Below are 16,968 nucleotides of genomic sequence, written 5' to 3'. Positions count from 1 at the left end.
ACGAGGCTAGAGCCAAGCACCTGTAGTTGTTTGTGTAAATTCACTTGTGCATGTAAAGTTCATCCAAAGGAGAAAAGTTTGCTAAGTTTCTAATATAAGCTTCCCCTTTAATATTCAAGATCGTGAACTTATTGCTGTTGGGAAAGATAATGAACGAGGAAATGGAGATCGTATTCAAATATGCCATGCGATTGGGCCTTTTGAATTGGAGCTGGCGTGTACTGATCCTGTTCAGGTTAATTTAGGGTCAGCGGCCTGTGGGAAATGAGGAAACCTGTACATTCAAAACAGAGGAAAAGCTATATGTATGCAGCATGTGAACGAGGGAAAGCATGGCGTTATTGCCCTGCTCTACAACAATCAAACAATTATTAGCATTTGGTAATCAAGTTAGTTTTTAAATGACAGCTTGTTATTGGCAATTACTTACATTTTAATTTATAAGTTGATTCAATTGGTCAGGGGTGTTTTTGCATTATTGTATAATGTAATGGGACTTTTTTATGTATTTTATGTTTCTATTTAAATAAAAGTGTATTGAAGATTACAAAAGAAATTGTAAGTGTGTCAGACCTTTTCGTTTGTGGGACTTTTCTACTTAAAAATTGTAACAATTTACCATCAGTGTGAGAAAGTTTAGTGCTGGATTTATTTGGATTAGCCATATTTTTCCTTTTGTAATCTAATAATTCGAGTAAAAAGTATATTCTAAAAAAAAAATAATTCTTAAAAGGAACTTTCTACAACAAGTTACTGTATTGTGTGTAGTTTTGTTTTGTTTTCTTGATCCTGTATTTTTAAAATATAGCTAAATGTTTGCCAATAACAAAACAGAGCTGAATTAAAAGCAATATCTCCACTTACTCTGTCTTTTTGCGGGACTTATTGTCGTGCAGTTCCAGCAGGTTTATCACAGCCTGGCCCAGGAACTTGTCCAGTCCCACCTGGGCCCGGTGCATGACGATGATGTACAGGGTGCAGCGCTCGGCGTTTCCCGGGTGGAAGAGCGGCAGGTCAAACGAAGCCTCCTCCTTCCACACCGGAGCGACACACTTCTCCGCCACCGAGGTGGAGAACTTGTCTTTGGCCACCTGGATGATGGCGTACGAGTCATTGGTGCCATTTTTCCCCTTGATACGCAGGTTCCGAGCCTGATGAACCGTTACCACGACACTCGTTGGAAACCACTGCTGGCTCTGGTCGAGCAGAGACATCTTTAAAAGTCCGCAAAGTCTCACTTAAAGTTGACCTTAACTGTGTTCCTATCAAATAGTCCTTATTGTGAACTTTAAATTTTCACCTTCGGCGTCCTCTGCTGTTGTAGGTTACCTCAGCGGTTGGTTCTGTTCAGGAAGCTCGGTCTCGCAATGGTCCACCTTATTTCAAACTAACAGACTTTTTGTGAACCTCTGAAAATATACTGTTGACTTGACAACGTCTGCACTGAACTAACGAGGGTAACTCGAACGGGACATCTTTCTGAATCAGTTTCTGTGAAGAGACATGTCAACACAACTCCCTTCTCACTGCTCCGCCAAGTTTCACAGTTCACTTCCCTTATGTCACCAGACCCCGCCCCCGCTCTGCATAAAAGCCTTTGATTGGGTGAAATAAATGTCAAATACTCAATGCCTGAATATGATTAGACGGAGGAAAACTGCATCTGTACCGTTAATTTGTCAGATCTGTCATTATCCTGACTGAACACATTTGAGTGATATTTTTCACTTAAATAACATGAATTCTCTTTAGAAATGTAGTGTGTGTGTGTGTATATATATATATATATATATATATATATATATATATATATATATATATATATATATATATATATGTCCTCTTTTCAAGGGGAATATCTATCAGTTTGACTACATTTTGATACACAATTCTACTAAATTAATTAAACAGTTTATCTCACATGGGGTTGTCAAAAACAAGTTTATAAACTTTAAGGCAAAGTTAATAAATTGTCAATAGATTAAATGACAACTATTGCCAAGAGTTAAAACTTAACCCACTTTTAGATTTCCAATAAAAATGTACTTTGTTTTAGGAGTTGGATATGTCAAAAGTAATTAGGATCCACAGGCACAGGGTGAATATGCAAAGTGTAATTGTGCAGAGGGAGGACAGTTCAACATTATTATGGAGTTAGTAGATGCTGGACAAAAACGATGAGTTGGATCAGGGATGCACTCAAACCAAGTCCCCCCTCAAGGATTAGAAGTATGTGCAATACCAAAAGAATGGTTCAAATGTGTTAAAGTACAAACAAAACATAATATTTATGTCAATCAGTTCATGTAAAGTGTTGAAAATATTATTTGTATTATTTGTAAGACACCAAGCAATTTTTAACTAAATTATAATTAATTAAGGTGGCAAATAATAAATCTACAAAAAAATATTCTTATTTTACATAGATATGTGAGCAGGCCTGGTTTGTTTTGTAGTTTAAAACATTTTGCCAGAGGTATGAGTCACAGTCACATCCTCTGGTTTATGCTGAGGTCATCCTACCCACAAGTTATTCATCACCATGAGCATATTGAAACACCCAGGATTAACAAACTTCGATATGTAATCCAAAGAAGAATGGAAAACTTCACAGTTTGTTGTGGACATACTGGTTCCTGCTTAGTCCTAAACATACTAAAAAAAAACACACATATATATAAGTCACCAAAGAGTTCTTCAATACTTCTATAATAAAAACAAAACTATTTTTGATAAGTTTAATATTTTTGGAAAATGTTTACTTGTAGACGTTTTTAGTGCAATATGAGCTGTCATTTCATCATTTTATTGCAAAAAAAATTGTGAGAAGTAAGGGGCGTTGGTAAATTTAAAACCAAAAACATTTCTCTATAACCTATAACGTGACAGTGGATTGCATATTGATAAGCATTAAATCCTTTCCTCATAAAACATTTTCTAGGCTATCTTCTTGCAGTTCTTCAACATTGCTTGTGTAAACCCTAAACAAGACTTTGTATGGATTTCTTTGAAAATAGACTCTTTGCACCACTGTTCCATAAATAACACATTTGTTGTGTACCCAAATATTAGAAATCTTTTCATGAGATGGGACACTCATGTTGGAGCTGATACTTTTCAGCTCCGTAAAATAGAATAGCCATGGATTGGTAGGTTTCCAGGAGAGCCAAAACTTTTGCATCTATAAATGATGAACAAAAAAGTGGTTATGTGTGTTATGTTAGAAAGCTCAGGATATTGTTAAAAACATAACTCTGCTTAAGGCTTCTCTGAAAGGTCAATCTTTACAATTCCCATTCATCAATGATAATCGCTAATAAACCTTTGAAACATTTACAGAGCAGCTGGATCAGTTCTGCAAATCAATTCAACATAGTACACCTCAGTTTAATAATTAAGTGGCTCCTTAAAGCAGTTTATTATTATGCAATAAAAGGGGTTGCATAAATATAAACTTTTCAGATCTCTATTTGTACACAATGTCAAAATCCACCTATCTTCCATTCCATTTATAATTATGCTAGACCCTGTTGTTTGTCTTTCACATGAAAATCTGAATAATAAACACAGAGGCTTGTGGTTGCTAGGTGACTAAATCTGAACTAGATGAAATCAAGTCATAAGAAAGCAGATTAAATATGTTATTGTCAATTGTCCCACAATTTTAATTCACTCTGAGATTGTACAGCGACCCTCCAACACAGCTCTCTTGATGTGTGTGTGCGCACACACACACACACACACCACACCACACACACAAAAACTGCAAACATACAAGTGCATACATGAGCACAAACAATAACATAAGTGTCAGAGGTTGTTGCCTTCAGATTAAATGCATATAGAATTGCTTTGGACGGAGAAGGCTTGCACTCCATTTTATGCTATAGTTCATTTGCATAGGAAATTTACAACTAAAACATTAAAGCTTTGTTTAGACATCCAAGTACAACATTGTATGCCTAGATGAAACATTTCTTGTACACATTCTTTTGTAAAGTGATTAAAATAAATGTGTATGCTTGAACATGGCAATAGCAGTGACTGCATTAATACACATCAAACTTAGAATGCAACAGAGGCAGAAGTACCAGTTCAGGGTCCTGGAATTCTTCATGATATTATATCTTAAATTATATAATTGTTTAGAGAAAATGAACACACAACCCAGTCATTTCTTTAAAGATAAGCAGAGAAATCTGCCCAAATTTATACTGTGGTTTCACTTTTCCACAAACCAGTCTTCATTCCAACAGAACTCTGGGATTGGTCTGTGCCGCTCATGTCCTGCTCTAGCTCGAGCACAGAGTTTCTTAGGGTCCCATTTGGGGAAACAGCCTCTGGCATGGTGGTGGCGACACAATTCAATGGATAGGAGCAGCGCTTTGTTTCTCGCTCTGCAGAAGTGGCCACTTTTAAATTGTCTCTGCTGGAGCATCGTCTCTGAGTGCTGTGCATGGTCACTCTGCTTGCAGCAGAGGGAGGTAGAGGGAAGGGTTTGCGGCTCCCGCTGCTGCCCCCGTCACTCCCCTCTGAGGGGCTGGTGGCTGCCGACTCTCCCACCCGCTTTCCATTCGTCAGCATGCGGGCTTGGTTCTCTGAGAGACTGTGGTGGATGCTGCCATTCTCACTTGTGGCCTGCTTGTAAACAGAATGCGATGAATTGAGGTGCTCCGAACCTATCGGCCCTAAAGCTCCAAGACTGCCGCCCCCTCCAGCAGACCTCAAAGCTTTGAGGCGGTAGTGGCCTCTGCCCTCACCTCGATGATAATGCTGATAACTCCCTTGTTTAGTTCTGCTACTGACTTTTCTCCTCTGGGGATGTACCGGCGCTGATGAGTTTATGGAGGGCAGAATATTGTTTGTAGGCTTTGTGATATTGTCTGTACTTGTGCTTGTGTTGTTGCCTGTAGGGACACGTGAGGAGTTGCCTTGATTCTCCTGCGCCACCTGCAACAAGTTTGTGAGCTTGCACGGCCCAGGTCCCATGCTGCTGATCCCACTTGGCGTAGAAGATGACCTGGCTGAGGATGAGTTATGAGAGTTATGAGATTCAGCAGGTGGATGGCAGTTGACAAAGAGCTGGGATCCTTGTTCAGATGTTTGCACTCCGTTTCCAGTGGTGCAAGTGTTTGTAAAAGTAGACATGGGATGGGAACGACGATAGCCTGGGCAGCAACCCAGCCATGACGCCTGCACATCACGACGTCGGAAGCAGTAGTGCACCACCAGAAACACCCCTAAAACCGTGGCGACAATCCCATAGAGACAGCTGAACAGCAAGCTTGTGCGTCCTGTTAGCCACACTGCCATGGCTCCACAACACCAAAGAGCCGCAAACAGAGAATGGGTGGCTACCAACACGGAGAACTGTGTCTTCAGTGAGTACTGATCCTCTGGAGGCACAGCTGGGGTTATAGGCCTCCCCCCGGAGTCTGTGGAGAGAAGGCTGGTGCTCCCTGCCAGTGCAGGAAGACCCTCTGTCCCAGGAGAGGACAGGGTGGTTCCTGTGCATTCTTTGGACACACGGTGCCTGAGGCGAATCACAGTGCACAGGAAATAAATCCAGGTCACCAAGACCACTAAACCAGCAGGGACAAAGAAAGACCCTAGACTTGAGCGCCAGATCAGCCAGCAGCTGCAGAAAAAAAAAACAATAGTCAACACAAAACATTTACTTCTTTGTGTATTTAACACTGGAAAAATTCACTGCCCACTACCAAGTAAAACAAACAAAGTCAAAAGCCAAATATTTTAGTGAATAAAATAGCTATTCACTTACTAGGGACTATTGTCTCCATAGTTGTTGACATTGACAGCTGCAGTGATTCCACAAATGATGAGAGGAACCCCATCCGCTATTAAATAGAACCTAGAATAAAAAATCAAAAACGTTAAAAATGCCATGTGCACAGTTCTCAAACTTTTTTTCCCCAGATAATTGGTTGCAAGTTAGTATCTCATAAAATATATATGAATATATACCTAAAACAATATTATGAATCTCAACTTCTGCTTTAATTCTTCGGCGCTCAGAAAAGAAAAAAATCATATACTTAGGTTTATTCAAAGTAACATTTAAACTTGGATGACTGTATGCAGTCCATAGACCTTTAAAGCACTAAAATGGCGTTAAACAAACTCTAAACAAACGCATTTGTTTAGAGTGGCATTTGACTGTGCTATCTAAACATTATTAGTCAGGTTTCCAGTCAAACTTTCACTCCATTTTCTTCATGATTTTATGTTTTTTTTTAAATCTTTTGTCAATCCTTACATGTTTTTTAGCCTAATCTCATTCTTTTAATGTGTAGCTTTTATTCTCTTTAGCTATTTGAATTGCTTCTATGCCACAGCAATATACTTTTGGCTTTTTTTGTTGAGAAATTTGAATTGCCTTGCCACTGAAATGTGCTGTAGAAATAAACTTGCCTTGCCATGACTTTTTTGTTTAGAAAGTCAGATTTTTGGAAAGAAAAAACTTCTTCAGCACCATTATTGACTAATTATGTTTATTTGATTGCTGGCACTGTACAGAACACAGTGCAGGGAATGGTAACTCCTCACTGACGAGGCATGCAAAACAGAAATGGAAATTTTATTTTTAGGCAAAACTGCTTTTTCCCTTAAAAATGGCTCCCAGGGAGGGGAGCATTTCCAACGATGTAAAAAGCTACCACTGCACATGATGCTGTCGAATATGTGACGACTAAATGCTCTATTGTAACCCCAAAATAACGATAATGTTCATTTTTGAGGTTTTTGAGCTTTGCGGTTGGTAACAATCTGAGCAAAGTAATCCACCACAGTTACTGAACAGATTGTCAAAGCACATGTCAAAGGTCAGTGATTTATCACCTCCTGACCCCTCTTGGGTCTTCGTATAGCAAAGGGGCTGACTGGGTACCCAATGAGGTCAGGGGCACAGTGTATAATTGTGGCTTTAAGATCACAGGCAGAGGAAAAGAGGGTTGGGGAACAGAAGGAAATTGTAATGAATACACTGCAGTCCTTGAGTCACCAGCTTAGATTTATGACAACTCCCACACTTTCTCTTCTATTGGTGTCACAAATTCTTCCTCTCAAACATCCCTAAAATTATCCGGTCAATGTCTGTTTCTTGCTTCACAGCTGTACTTGGTCACTTCCCACTTTTTTTTTTTGAATCAGTAGGACTATGGTTAGAGGGCACAATGGCTGCCTTTATTGAAGCACAGTTTGGGTGGCCTAGCATGGCAACTTTTTGCAACTGTCTAAAACTTAAACCATATTGACAGCAGACAATACTCTCATGGTACAGGAAGCGGTTGAAGGATCATGGTGGCTTTCTCACTGACCTGAGCATAGGTCGCTGAGTGGGTGGAGGGGAAGACTCTCCCTCTGTCTGACGGGGCGTTCTCCACACAGCCTCTTTGTAGATTACCCTGGCGCTGACCCCGATCCACAGCAGTGTCGACAGTGAGGAGTAGTGAAGAGCAATGCCCACCTGTCATGTACAGGGATCAGAAATGACGCATAACATATAAAAAGTTACAAACTGTATCCTAAAGTTAACAATAAAAACTCACGGCCTGGCAGACTAGAGGATAGCTGGTAAGGCTAATGCCTCCTGCATAGACAGCTGATGTCATGGCGATGTGGAAACAAGTATTCAACAGGGTGTGCCAACTTTTTCTTGATATCTGTATCGAACTGCAGAAAATATAAAGACCAGATAATTAAAAAGAAAATAAAGAGGAAACAAAGGATCTCTGTTTGACAAAAACATTAAAGCACCTGTGGTGTATTATGTGTGTGATGATGATGGTGAAGAGGCAGAGAAGCAGCACTGCAGTGCACGTGTAGACCACAGGGTGGAGCACACTCACAGAGGCTGAGCTGGAGTTAGGGAAGATGGGTACTTCCTACAGAGAAATCAAAAGCAAGATAGGTGAAGCTTTCATCAACACTCTAATCTAAATGAACCAGCTGAAAAAGCCACCATCTACCTGCAGCACCGCATAGTTGCCGAGCACAGAGCAGCGTATCATGGATGTGCTGCCGTCACTGTGGACGAGCTGGCAGCCTTGCTGACTCCAGCCTCCCAGCTTCCCTGGTGCTGTGTGGCTCCACTGGGATGCCACTGCATCAGTGCCTGGGTTCAAGTGGCGTAGGGACACCCAGATGGGATCAGAGTAGTTCCACATAGTGCAGCCGTCTGTCAAAGAGTGAGAGACAATCGTCAACATAAAACGACACACATTTTTCCCTGTTTTTAGCACAACACAGAAATCCTGTTAGTAAAGACAGCAAATCTTGCAAGAAAAAGGCAAGGATCCAGACTGCAGAGCACGGTTTGCCTGCGATTAATTGGGCACAGGACTATGCAACTTAAAAAGGAAGTGCAACATAAAATTATTGGGTTAAAATGCAATTGAATTGTGTGTTTTGTTTTTTACCGAGGCCTACAAAGATGACAGGAGTGTTGACGCTTCTTCTGCGTGATTGCTCCAGATTATTACTGGAGTTTGGCAGCACAGGAAAAAAGCTTCCAGTTCGGAAAGCCACAAACTGCAGCTTACAGTCCGCAGTGGCATCCGGGGGAAACAAAGTGGCTGGAAGAGTCACAGAAGCCAGTGCTACAGAGTTCTAAACAAAAAAATAAGATGTAGATTTACTTAATGAAGAGATGTATTTGGTTGCACCAAAATTAAAAGGGGCCTACGGGTAAAGCCTCACTTTTAGGGGGAAGTTGTTAAGGGAGGTGTTATGTGAGCCAGTGCTGCAGCGGAAATGAAGACGTTGACCAGGTCCAGACTCTGACATCTCCACTCCTAGGCGTCCTGTTGGCGCCTCACGGTGATAATATGCAGTGCAGGTTATACCAGTGAAGTGGGCTGGTCGGATCAGGTGGGCCACCATCACTATATTCTTAGACACCTGCATGATCAAATCAGATGTCATTAAAAAGACGGTTTACTACCTTCCTATAGCTTTGTTTTATTGTACAGGCAAAACTCAGATCCACGGTCGTTCATACCATAGAGAAGTCTTGAGCTTCACCATGCAACTGAGGCCAGGCTAGAGTTTCCAGGGAGTGGACAATGGAGCTGCATGCTTTTTTTTCTCTCTGAGCAAGAGCAAGTATCTGGTCATCCACCTGCATCAGGTTGCTGCCCATATCAACAATGACCTCTGACAACTGCAAAGGAACGAAATTATTAGAAAAACGCATAAAACAATTACACCAAAGTTTTTTCTTAAAACATTAGAATCTGCGCTTTAAAAATCACTTTTACCTCTCGCTGCTGTCTGACATATTCCATTAACTTCTCCATAATTTGGGCAATGTACAGCACGTCCACTGAGTCAGTGAAACCTGCCACCTCCAGCGTATATGTTCGCACTTGACGGGCCACAGTGACGGCATTGGATGCATTGATGGGTGTCTAAAAAGAAGAGTTGAAACAATTTCAGCTTCACTATCAGGTAATCAATCTGTACGGTGGCATAGAGAAAAGTACCAACCAAGATGAAGGTATGCAAGACACGTGTGATGCCATTGGTGTACTGGCAGTTGGAATAGTCTCCCTCGTGCCACTTTCCAGATCGGTCACAGTATCGAGAGGCTTTTTTCTGCTCCGTCACCCCCTCCACAGACAAGGAGGGGTAACGAAGCTGCAGACAGTACTGATGGGAGGTAATGCCCGCCAAAGTTCTCGGCCACCTGTAAAATAATCATCATTTTAAAAGACAAATTTAGAGAGTATTTGAGACTTAATTTTACTTGAAGTGATGAGAAACCATTGCAACTAAGACTAACCTGAACTCCCCGCGGTTGTTAACAACTTTGTCTTCTGGGCAGAAGGAGGCGCTGTTCTCCAGCACTACGATTTCAACAGTGCGAGAGGTGTTGCCCTGTCCGGTAGTAACCACACATTCCCACTCTCCGCTAGCCTCCACGTGAACGTTGGATAGTATAAGCTCACTAAATGTAGAAAATTGTGTTGGATTTTGTTTCATCTTTACAACAATAGAGTGAGTTTCATAAAGAGTAGTATTTACTCTACCTGGTGATGAAGGTGCAGTCATGCACCACACTATCCTCCAGCTGGACTCCTCTCTCAGTGTCAGACGTTACCAGTTGGCCGTTGTGACGCCAGTGCAATCCAGTGATCTTGTCCACCAGGGCAGCAGTGCAGTGGAAGGGCAGCCGGTCGCCTCTGAAAACCACCTGACGCTGGGATGGCAGCAGCGACAGGGTGTGGAGCTCAAGTGGACCATCTGGTGTGAAAAGACATAAAAGGAGGCCGATGTAGGTCAGTTAAATGTTCGACAGGATCTTAACTGTGTTAGGAAAAAAAGCAAAACATTTTTAGTTTTGGATTTATCCACCTTCTGTGAACAAAACAACCCAATATTTTATTTTATATGCTTGAAATTCTATGGCAACATACAAAGCAGGGCATAGTTCTGAGCTGAAAGTATGGTATAAACTTAATAGAAAAGCTTTTAGCAGCATTTCAGGCCTCCCATAATAAACCCTATAAAGTGAAACAGCATTATTGTGTATTTACTATTCACTCACTTAAAAGAAAAAAAAAAAACAACACAACTAAAGTCTGGTCAGGCTGCTGGAGAGCATTTCTCAATAGCAATGTACTACTTTCAGATGTGAGGTTTGACTGATATTTTGAAAACAAGACTATCCTTTGATCTAAACCCTGCCAAAACTTTTTTATGTAGCTCCACCTGCATGTTTTCTACAAAATTATATTGAATTCAAATATATTTTGTTAATCCCAAATGGAAATAGAATATAATAAAATGAAATTGCACTCTCCTATTGAAGAGAGCCCATATTCTCTGCTAAAGAATAGCATGCTCAAAGCACAATGCTGCTGCCAAGAGGCTCCATGGTTAATAATTTGTGAAAATATATAAATTCAATTCATTTTAGTTTATTTATATTGCGCCAATTCACAACACAAGTGATTTCAAGGCTCTTTACAGAGACAATTTACCAGATCATACAGTCAGATTGGTTCAAAGTTTTCTATCTAAGGAAAATCAGTTGATTGCGTCGGCTCATTGACTCGAAGGCAATCCCTTACACTAAGCATGCTTGTAGAAACAGTAGAGAGGAAAACTCCCTTTTAACAGGAAGTAACCTCCAGCAGAACCAGGCTCAGTGTGAGCGGCCATCTGCCGAGTCCGACTGGGGTTCAAGGGGATAGATTATCCATGTTATATGTACCAGATTATTTAGAAAACAATGTTTAATTTCCTTTCATGTTTCAGTTAATCTCTATCTTGTGTTGCTCTATTGTTTAAACTGCAAGATATTAAGCTGAGGTTTCTGAGTGTAACCTTACAAAAATGTGCAAAAACCCAAACAGTATGAATACTTTGGTAAGATATCGGGTTATAAATGTGTGGTTCAGCAGCCAACTGAATGCAGACAGTTGAGGTTTGTTATTGAGATATTTGCTAACATACATTGCTGATACTTTGAGATGACATATTAAGGTGGAATCTTTTTGCTACTTAGAATTATCACCTTCTAATTAGCAAAGATGGAAGAAATCAAATGACTTTGACATTGGAAGATTGTGAACTAGAGGTAACCCGCTTAATTCCCGTGCCTCACAGCAGCCAGGTCCTCACCACAGCTGAGCTGTATTTCTCTCAGTCCTCGCAAGGGTTTTCCTCTCAGTGTCCTGGGGTAGGCACACAAGGTTTCCTCTCCAACACGCACTGATTTGTTGCGAAAGAAACTCGGCATCCAACGCAGCCCGCAGTCACAGGACAAGTAGTCTGAGTTGAAGTTTCTGCAGAAAGAACTGCCATTCATTACCAAAAAAGTCCTGCTTATTCTACTTCTGGTTAGATTATTACAAACATATGAAAACTGTTTTAACAGACTCAGAATGGTACCTTTTAGCAGTGTTTATGAAAACATTTTTTTTGTACTATTACCACCACAAGCTTCTGCATATTTTATCCAGATTTTATGTGCTAAACGTTAGACCAAAATAAATAATGGAAGTGGAGGGGAAATAAAGCAGATGTCTTCCTTCTTTTTTTTTTTTTTTTGTATAAACTAAGTTTCTTTTAATCTGTTAATTAAAAGTCTGTGGAACTCATTTCCTACAAGAGTCAGTTGGTAAATAGAGTCCACCTGTGTATAATTTAACCCCACTTAATTTAAAGCTGAAAAACTCAGATGATTTTCAGAGACCGGTGGTGGAGCACCAGCATCATAATGAACCAGGAACATAAAGTAAGTGCTGTGGAGAGGTTTACTTTTAGGTTATATAAACTTGCCCCAATCTTTCAACTCTACATATTCAGCCATGTATTCAAAGTCAAGACCAAACTAAAACTGAAAATCTGTTACAAGACTTGAAAGTTGCTCCTCATGGATGCTCTCCATTAAGTCATTATAAAGGTGTGTCCTGACCTGTACAAAAGGTCTTGACCAAAAGCAGAAGACTCTGATCAGATTAAGGTGAACTAAACTGGAAGGTGTCAAAACATTGCAAGTTTAAGCTATTTTGCATAAAAGAATCTGTCAAAATTTCTGTCTCTAATATAAGTAAATGGTAAAATCTTTTAAATGTCTTTCTCTTTCAGTTTAAAATTTACTACTTTTAGTGATCTTTCACATAAAATACAAGCAACAATATATAGAAGTTTGTGGCTGTAACATGAAAAATTAAAGGTTTTGGGGAATAAAATCCTTTTCTGAATTATTTTTGATTTTGTTTTGATTTGATATAATATGGGTAGATTTTATTGCTTACAGATTCTTGAGTGAAGGCAGCTCATCAAACACTCCTTTATCCAGGGTCGAGATAATATTGCCAGAAAGGTTTCTGCAGGAAACATATTATAGATGAACAAGTTCTCTAAATACTTGAGCGACAAGCCAGAGTTTGTCTTATTTTATGTAACAGGTGGGTTGGGGTCTTACAGTTTAGTGAGGTTGGTCAATCCCTGAAACATGTCTGCAGTCAGGCAGCCAATCCGGTTGTTGGACAGGTCTCTAAAAGTGTGAAATATAAAAGGACTGTGTTAGCTGTTATTGAATTAATATCTCCCTGGCAACAGATTGTTGTGTCTTGACTCATTCATTGCCCGAAGATACAATATTACATATCCATTTGACATACTGGGATGATAGCAGAATGCTAACTTAATCTCAGAATCATAGAGAGCTTGCATTAAAAAAAGTCTCACACACTTTCCCTTATCAGGACCCCAGCGAACCCATGGAAAGCTTTATCATCAGTAGGGTAGAGCAGGGCCCCTGTTCTACAGTCAATCCCTGAGTGTGATGTATAGCTGGAGCCAGAGAGGGATCTGCTCTGCTGCACCTCTGACACTACCCAGCAGAGAGCTGTCCAGAGCATGTGTTTATCTCCCCCTGTTTGTTTTGAGAAGCCCCAGACCTTGCAGGGAAAATACAAGAAGAAGGAGGAGGGATGAGGTCTCACGCAGCGCAGCACAGACAAACACGTTCGACCCACGCTACAACCAAGCATCGGGGTACTTGAATACAAAACAGGGCAGCAAGCGGCTACACAATGTGGATTGTCAAATTCAGTGCCTTTTAAGGACCATAAGCATAGCCCTGCTGTTTCTACTGAGGCTATGGGGATGATATCCCATAAAAAACTGAAATTTTAACCCAAATTTAGTAGCTGAAGAACATTTGGCATATGTAATGGGCTCCCAAAACAGTGAATGTAAGAGTTTAATTCAGTTAAATCTGTATGAAAATACATACTTTTGCTAATTTACATTTAAACGCTAGATATTTAATTGGACTTTGAGGCATGTAAGTACATCTACTCACAGCTTGCGAAGCTCAGACAGGCCTTGGAAGGCTCCAGGCATGATGGTGCTGATGAGGTTGTGCTTTAGGTCCCTGGAAATATAAAAAGAGGTACTTCAGCAAGTGTATGCAGAGATAATAATGACAAAAACAGATGTGTCGCCTTGGAATTTGTTGTTCGGCCTTCTATCTGTGTGCAAGATGTTCAGGTTTTTAATAAATGTCTGGGCAGCATAGTTGTATGAGTAGCGACACAAGTTAGTTTATACATCTGAGGCTAAAATATAGAACAAGCAGGGACATTTCTGTCAGAAAATGATAAAATAAGGTCCAGTTGTGTCCAGTTTTATTAACAAATTGATTGGTGTTAAAAAACTAGACTATGAAATATAAATAATTATTTTCTAAACAACATTAAGAAAAGGGTGAGTATCAGTATGTTACAAACCTTTTTTTTGGCATATACTGTAATGCTGTTTCCTTTTCAGAAAACCACAAAAGTCCTAAAAGTACAAAACACCAAAAGCACAATATACCTTCCACTTCTTTAGGAACCAGATAAGGAACTTTGGAATATAATTTTTAATGTAAAAAACATCTTATTTTAAGTATGTAGGATTATCTAATGTACCTAAAATCAGCTGTGTACATTACCGGTTGGTATACATAGTTTAAATGTCTTAATTGAGTAAAGGACCTTTAACCCCTTAAGCCCCAGAGCCTCCTATCAAGGGGGACAATAAGAACAATAAGCTTTTTGCTCACTAACTCTTAGACTAACACACACTTATCATATGTCCAGATCTTCAACTGAGACTCTTCTACAAGACTGACTACTTCATTCTAATACCCACCAACCACACTGTGCCAAAAAAGGTAGCCAAAATATAATTTATGACCAAGTTTGTGTTTCAGTGGGCTTCATTCTACCAAACAAAAGCACAGTAGCAACACCAAATGATGCATTTCAAATGTAAGCAAACAACACACTAAATCGGCTGGAGACAAACTCTTTAGTAAAACTTTGATCATTGGCAGCTGATCATCCTTCAAAAGACACCAGCAAAACCCAGCAAAGCAGATAAAATTTGTCCCACCTTTGCTGTTCTTCTTTTTCATCAAAATATATTTTTTATTAAAAAGCAGTTTCTAGAATATATCCAACCGATAGTTTATAATGTAGCTAAAGGCTACTTCTTCTACCTGTATTACGGTACTAAAATATGCCCATATTTGAAATCTATTACCTGGAGTAAATCAAGAAGGCCTATGTTACTCTTGCTTGTGATTCACTGGAGCTACTGTCCATCTGAATTTGGTCCATATCATTGGGTTCTATATAAAGCAAGCCTTTCTAATTGTTATAGTATGAAGCTCCCAGATTGGACAAACGGTTATTTGAACTGTAAAGTGCCTTGAGATGACATGTGTTGTGAATTTGGCGCTATATAAATAAACTGAATTGAATTGAATTGAATTATTTAGATATGCCCGTGCGTCCTCATGCATTTTATTCAACTTAGCTTAGTATATATATATATATATATATATATATATATATATATATATATATATATATATATATATATATATATATATATATATATTGTGTAATTATAGTGTTTATATATTGTGTAATTACAGTGTGTAAATAAAGAGAGCTAATAAACTAATAAAACGTCCTCTCAGTGTGGAGAAAAAGTGGATTTTATAACCAAATATATAATAGCATTTCACATTTTAAATTTCAAGAATAAATTAAAAATTTCAGCATTTTTGTCAAACTGTCCCAAAATGGGCCCTGCGATAGACTGTCGGCCAGGGTTTACCCTGCATCTACCTCCATTGGCAGCTGGAGATATGCGCCAACAACCCTCAGATGGATGGATGGATGGATGGATGGATGGATGGATGGATGGATGGATGGATGGATGGATGGATGGATGGATGGATGGATGGATGGATGGANTGGATGGATGGATGGATGGATGGATGGATGGATGGATGGATGGATGGATGGATGGATGGATGGATGTTCTAAAATGCCACAGTAATGGTTTGGCTGGATTTTTTTGGATCTAAACATCTATAACTTCTCAGTTGCTTATTGAATGGACATGAAACTTGCTACATAAGAAACCAAGAAGCTGTAGTTACAGTTTATCGTAATGTTTATTTATTTTCTTACAGGAAAAGTGAGAAGTTTTGAATATAAACATCCGTTGTTGGGTTTTTTTTTAGCGAATCCTATTATTTGACCATATAAAACTAATTTACTCACGCCCAGAATAGTTTATTTTTAAATTTTCACATCCATAGTATCCTGCATGAACTTTATGTTGTTTATTAGCAGTTTATGCAGTATGCAAGTTGATAAATGGCCGCATGAAGTATGAGTATGCCTTTTTTGTAAACTAGCCCTGCGGGCTTAAGAGGTTAAACAGGTACATTATCTTTAACAACTTTTTAGCAACAAAGGGTACAGAGAGAGCATTTACATTTAACTCATTTTGTAGGAGAAGTTAGTTGGATTTTCATAAGTAAATATATGATAATCGATTTTTTGTTAGACAGCCATAAACAGTGTATCTGCCAACAAAACATGTTGCCCTTAGGTTATCAAACGTGTAATCTTGGTTGCAAGGGAAGGAGAAAGATAAAGTTGTGTTCAGGGACATGAACAAAGCAAAGTTCAAACAGCTGGAGTCTGAAGTGAGTCGATAAAGTCAACTGCAGGTGTGGTTTCTGAGCATATTCTGAGAAGAAAATGTTCCTCTAATTTGCTCTTTTATTCCATGTATCTTCTGCCAGTACACAAACGTAAGTAAATATTATTGATAATCCATTTATTGCCTGGTCTGATTAATCAGATCAATAACTACTCTCCCCGAATGTTCCCCCATTGATGGTCATCCTCAATATATTTTTCTGTGTCTGAACAAAAAGAATAAGAGAATTTGCCTTTTCAACGTTAGTACTAATCATTGTGCAGCAAAGGCTTGAAGGGTTTGGGGTTTTTTTATGGTTTAAAAATGTTGAGAGAAAACTAGCTGTAAGATCAGTTTTAGTGGCATGAAAATTAACAACTTCATGGTAATTATTCTTGTAAATACATCACTTATATGCAGTTAAATCATCAAGAGCAAAGA

General features: G+C 39.3%; 2 protein-coding genes across 3 annotated transcripts in view; both read right to left on the bottom strand.

Moving 5' to 3' along the window:
- Window positions 1-1,556, bottom strand: part of LOC107082308 (rab11 family-interacting protein 1-like) — a 17,710-nt gene extending 16,154 nt beyond the window's left edge. Inside the window, exon 1 of one of the 2 annotated variants that reach the window (XM_015370908.1) lies at window positions 865-1,556. In XM_015370908.1, the coding sequence (XP_015226394.1) occupies window positions 865-1,214 (350 nt within the window). In that variant the 5' untranslated portion in view covers window positions 1,215-1,556. The remainder of the gene's footprint in view (window positions 1-864) is intronic. The other variant, XM_015370910.1, reaches the window with a different exon arrangement.
- Window positions 1,557-2,803: 1,247 nt separating this feature from the next.
- Window positions 2,804-16,968, bottom strand: part of adgra2 (adhesion G protein-coupled receptor A2) — a 59,005-nt gene continuing 44,840 nt past the window's right edge. The window contains exons 3-19 of the mRNA XM_015370906.1: window positions 13,841-13,912; window positions 12,956-13,027; window positions 12,786-12,857; window positions 11,647-11,810; window positions 10,050-10,263; window positions 9,803-9,967; window positions 9,508-9,706; window positions 9,279-9,428; window positions 9,020-9,181; window positions 8,719-8,919; window positions 8,439-8,628; window positions 7,989-8,197; window positions 7,777-7,904; window positions 7,569-7,692; window positions 7,338-7,486; window positions 5,783-5,872; window positions 2,804-5,638 (exon numbers count right to left, since the gene is read on the bottom strand). Coding sequence (XP_015226392.1) covers window positions 4,210-5,638; window positions 5,783-5,872; window positions 7,338-7,486; window positions 7,569-7,692; window positions 7,777-7,904; window positions 7,989-8,197; window positions 8,439-8,628; window positions 8,719-8,919; window positions 9,020-9,181; window positions 9,279-9,428; window positions 9,508-9,706; window positions 9,803-9,967; window positions 10,050-10,263; window positions 11,647-11,810; window positions 12,786-12,857; window positions 12,956-13,027; window positions 13,841-13,912 — 3,790 coding nt within the window. The 3' untranslated portion in view covers window positions 2,804-4,209. The remainder of the gene's footprint in view (window positions 5,639-5,782; window positions 5,873-7,337; window positions 7,487-7,568; window positions 7,693-7,776; window positions 7,905-7,988; window positions 8,198-8,438; window positions 8,629-8,718; window positions 8,920-9,019; window positions 9,182-9,278; window positions 9,429-9,507; window positions 9,707-9,802; window positions 9,968-10,049; window positions 10,264-11,646; window positions 11,811-12,785; window positions 12,858-12,955; window positions 13,028-13,840; window positions 13,913-16,968) is intronic.

Source organism: Cyprinodon variegatus, unplaced genomic scaffold, assembly GCF_000732505.1.
Source record: "Cyprinodon variegatus isolate N-32 unplaced genomic scaffold, C_variegatus-1.0 Scaffold49, whole genome shotgun sequence".
Taxonomy (NCBI): domain Eukaryota; kingdom Metazoa; phylum Chordata; class Actinopteri; order Cyprinodontiformes; family Cyprinodontidae; genus Cyprinodon; species Cyprinodon variegatus.
This window is presented reverse-complemented; position numbering and strand designations above follow the sequence as displayed.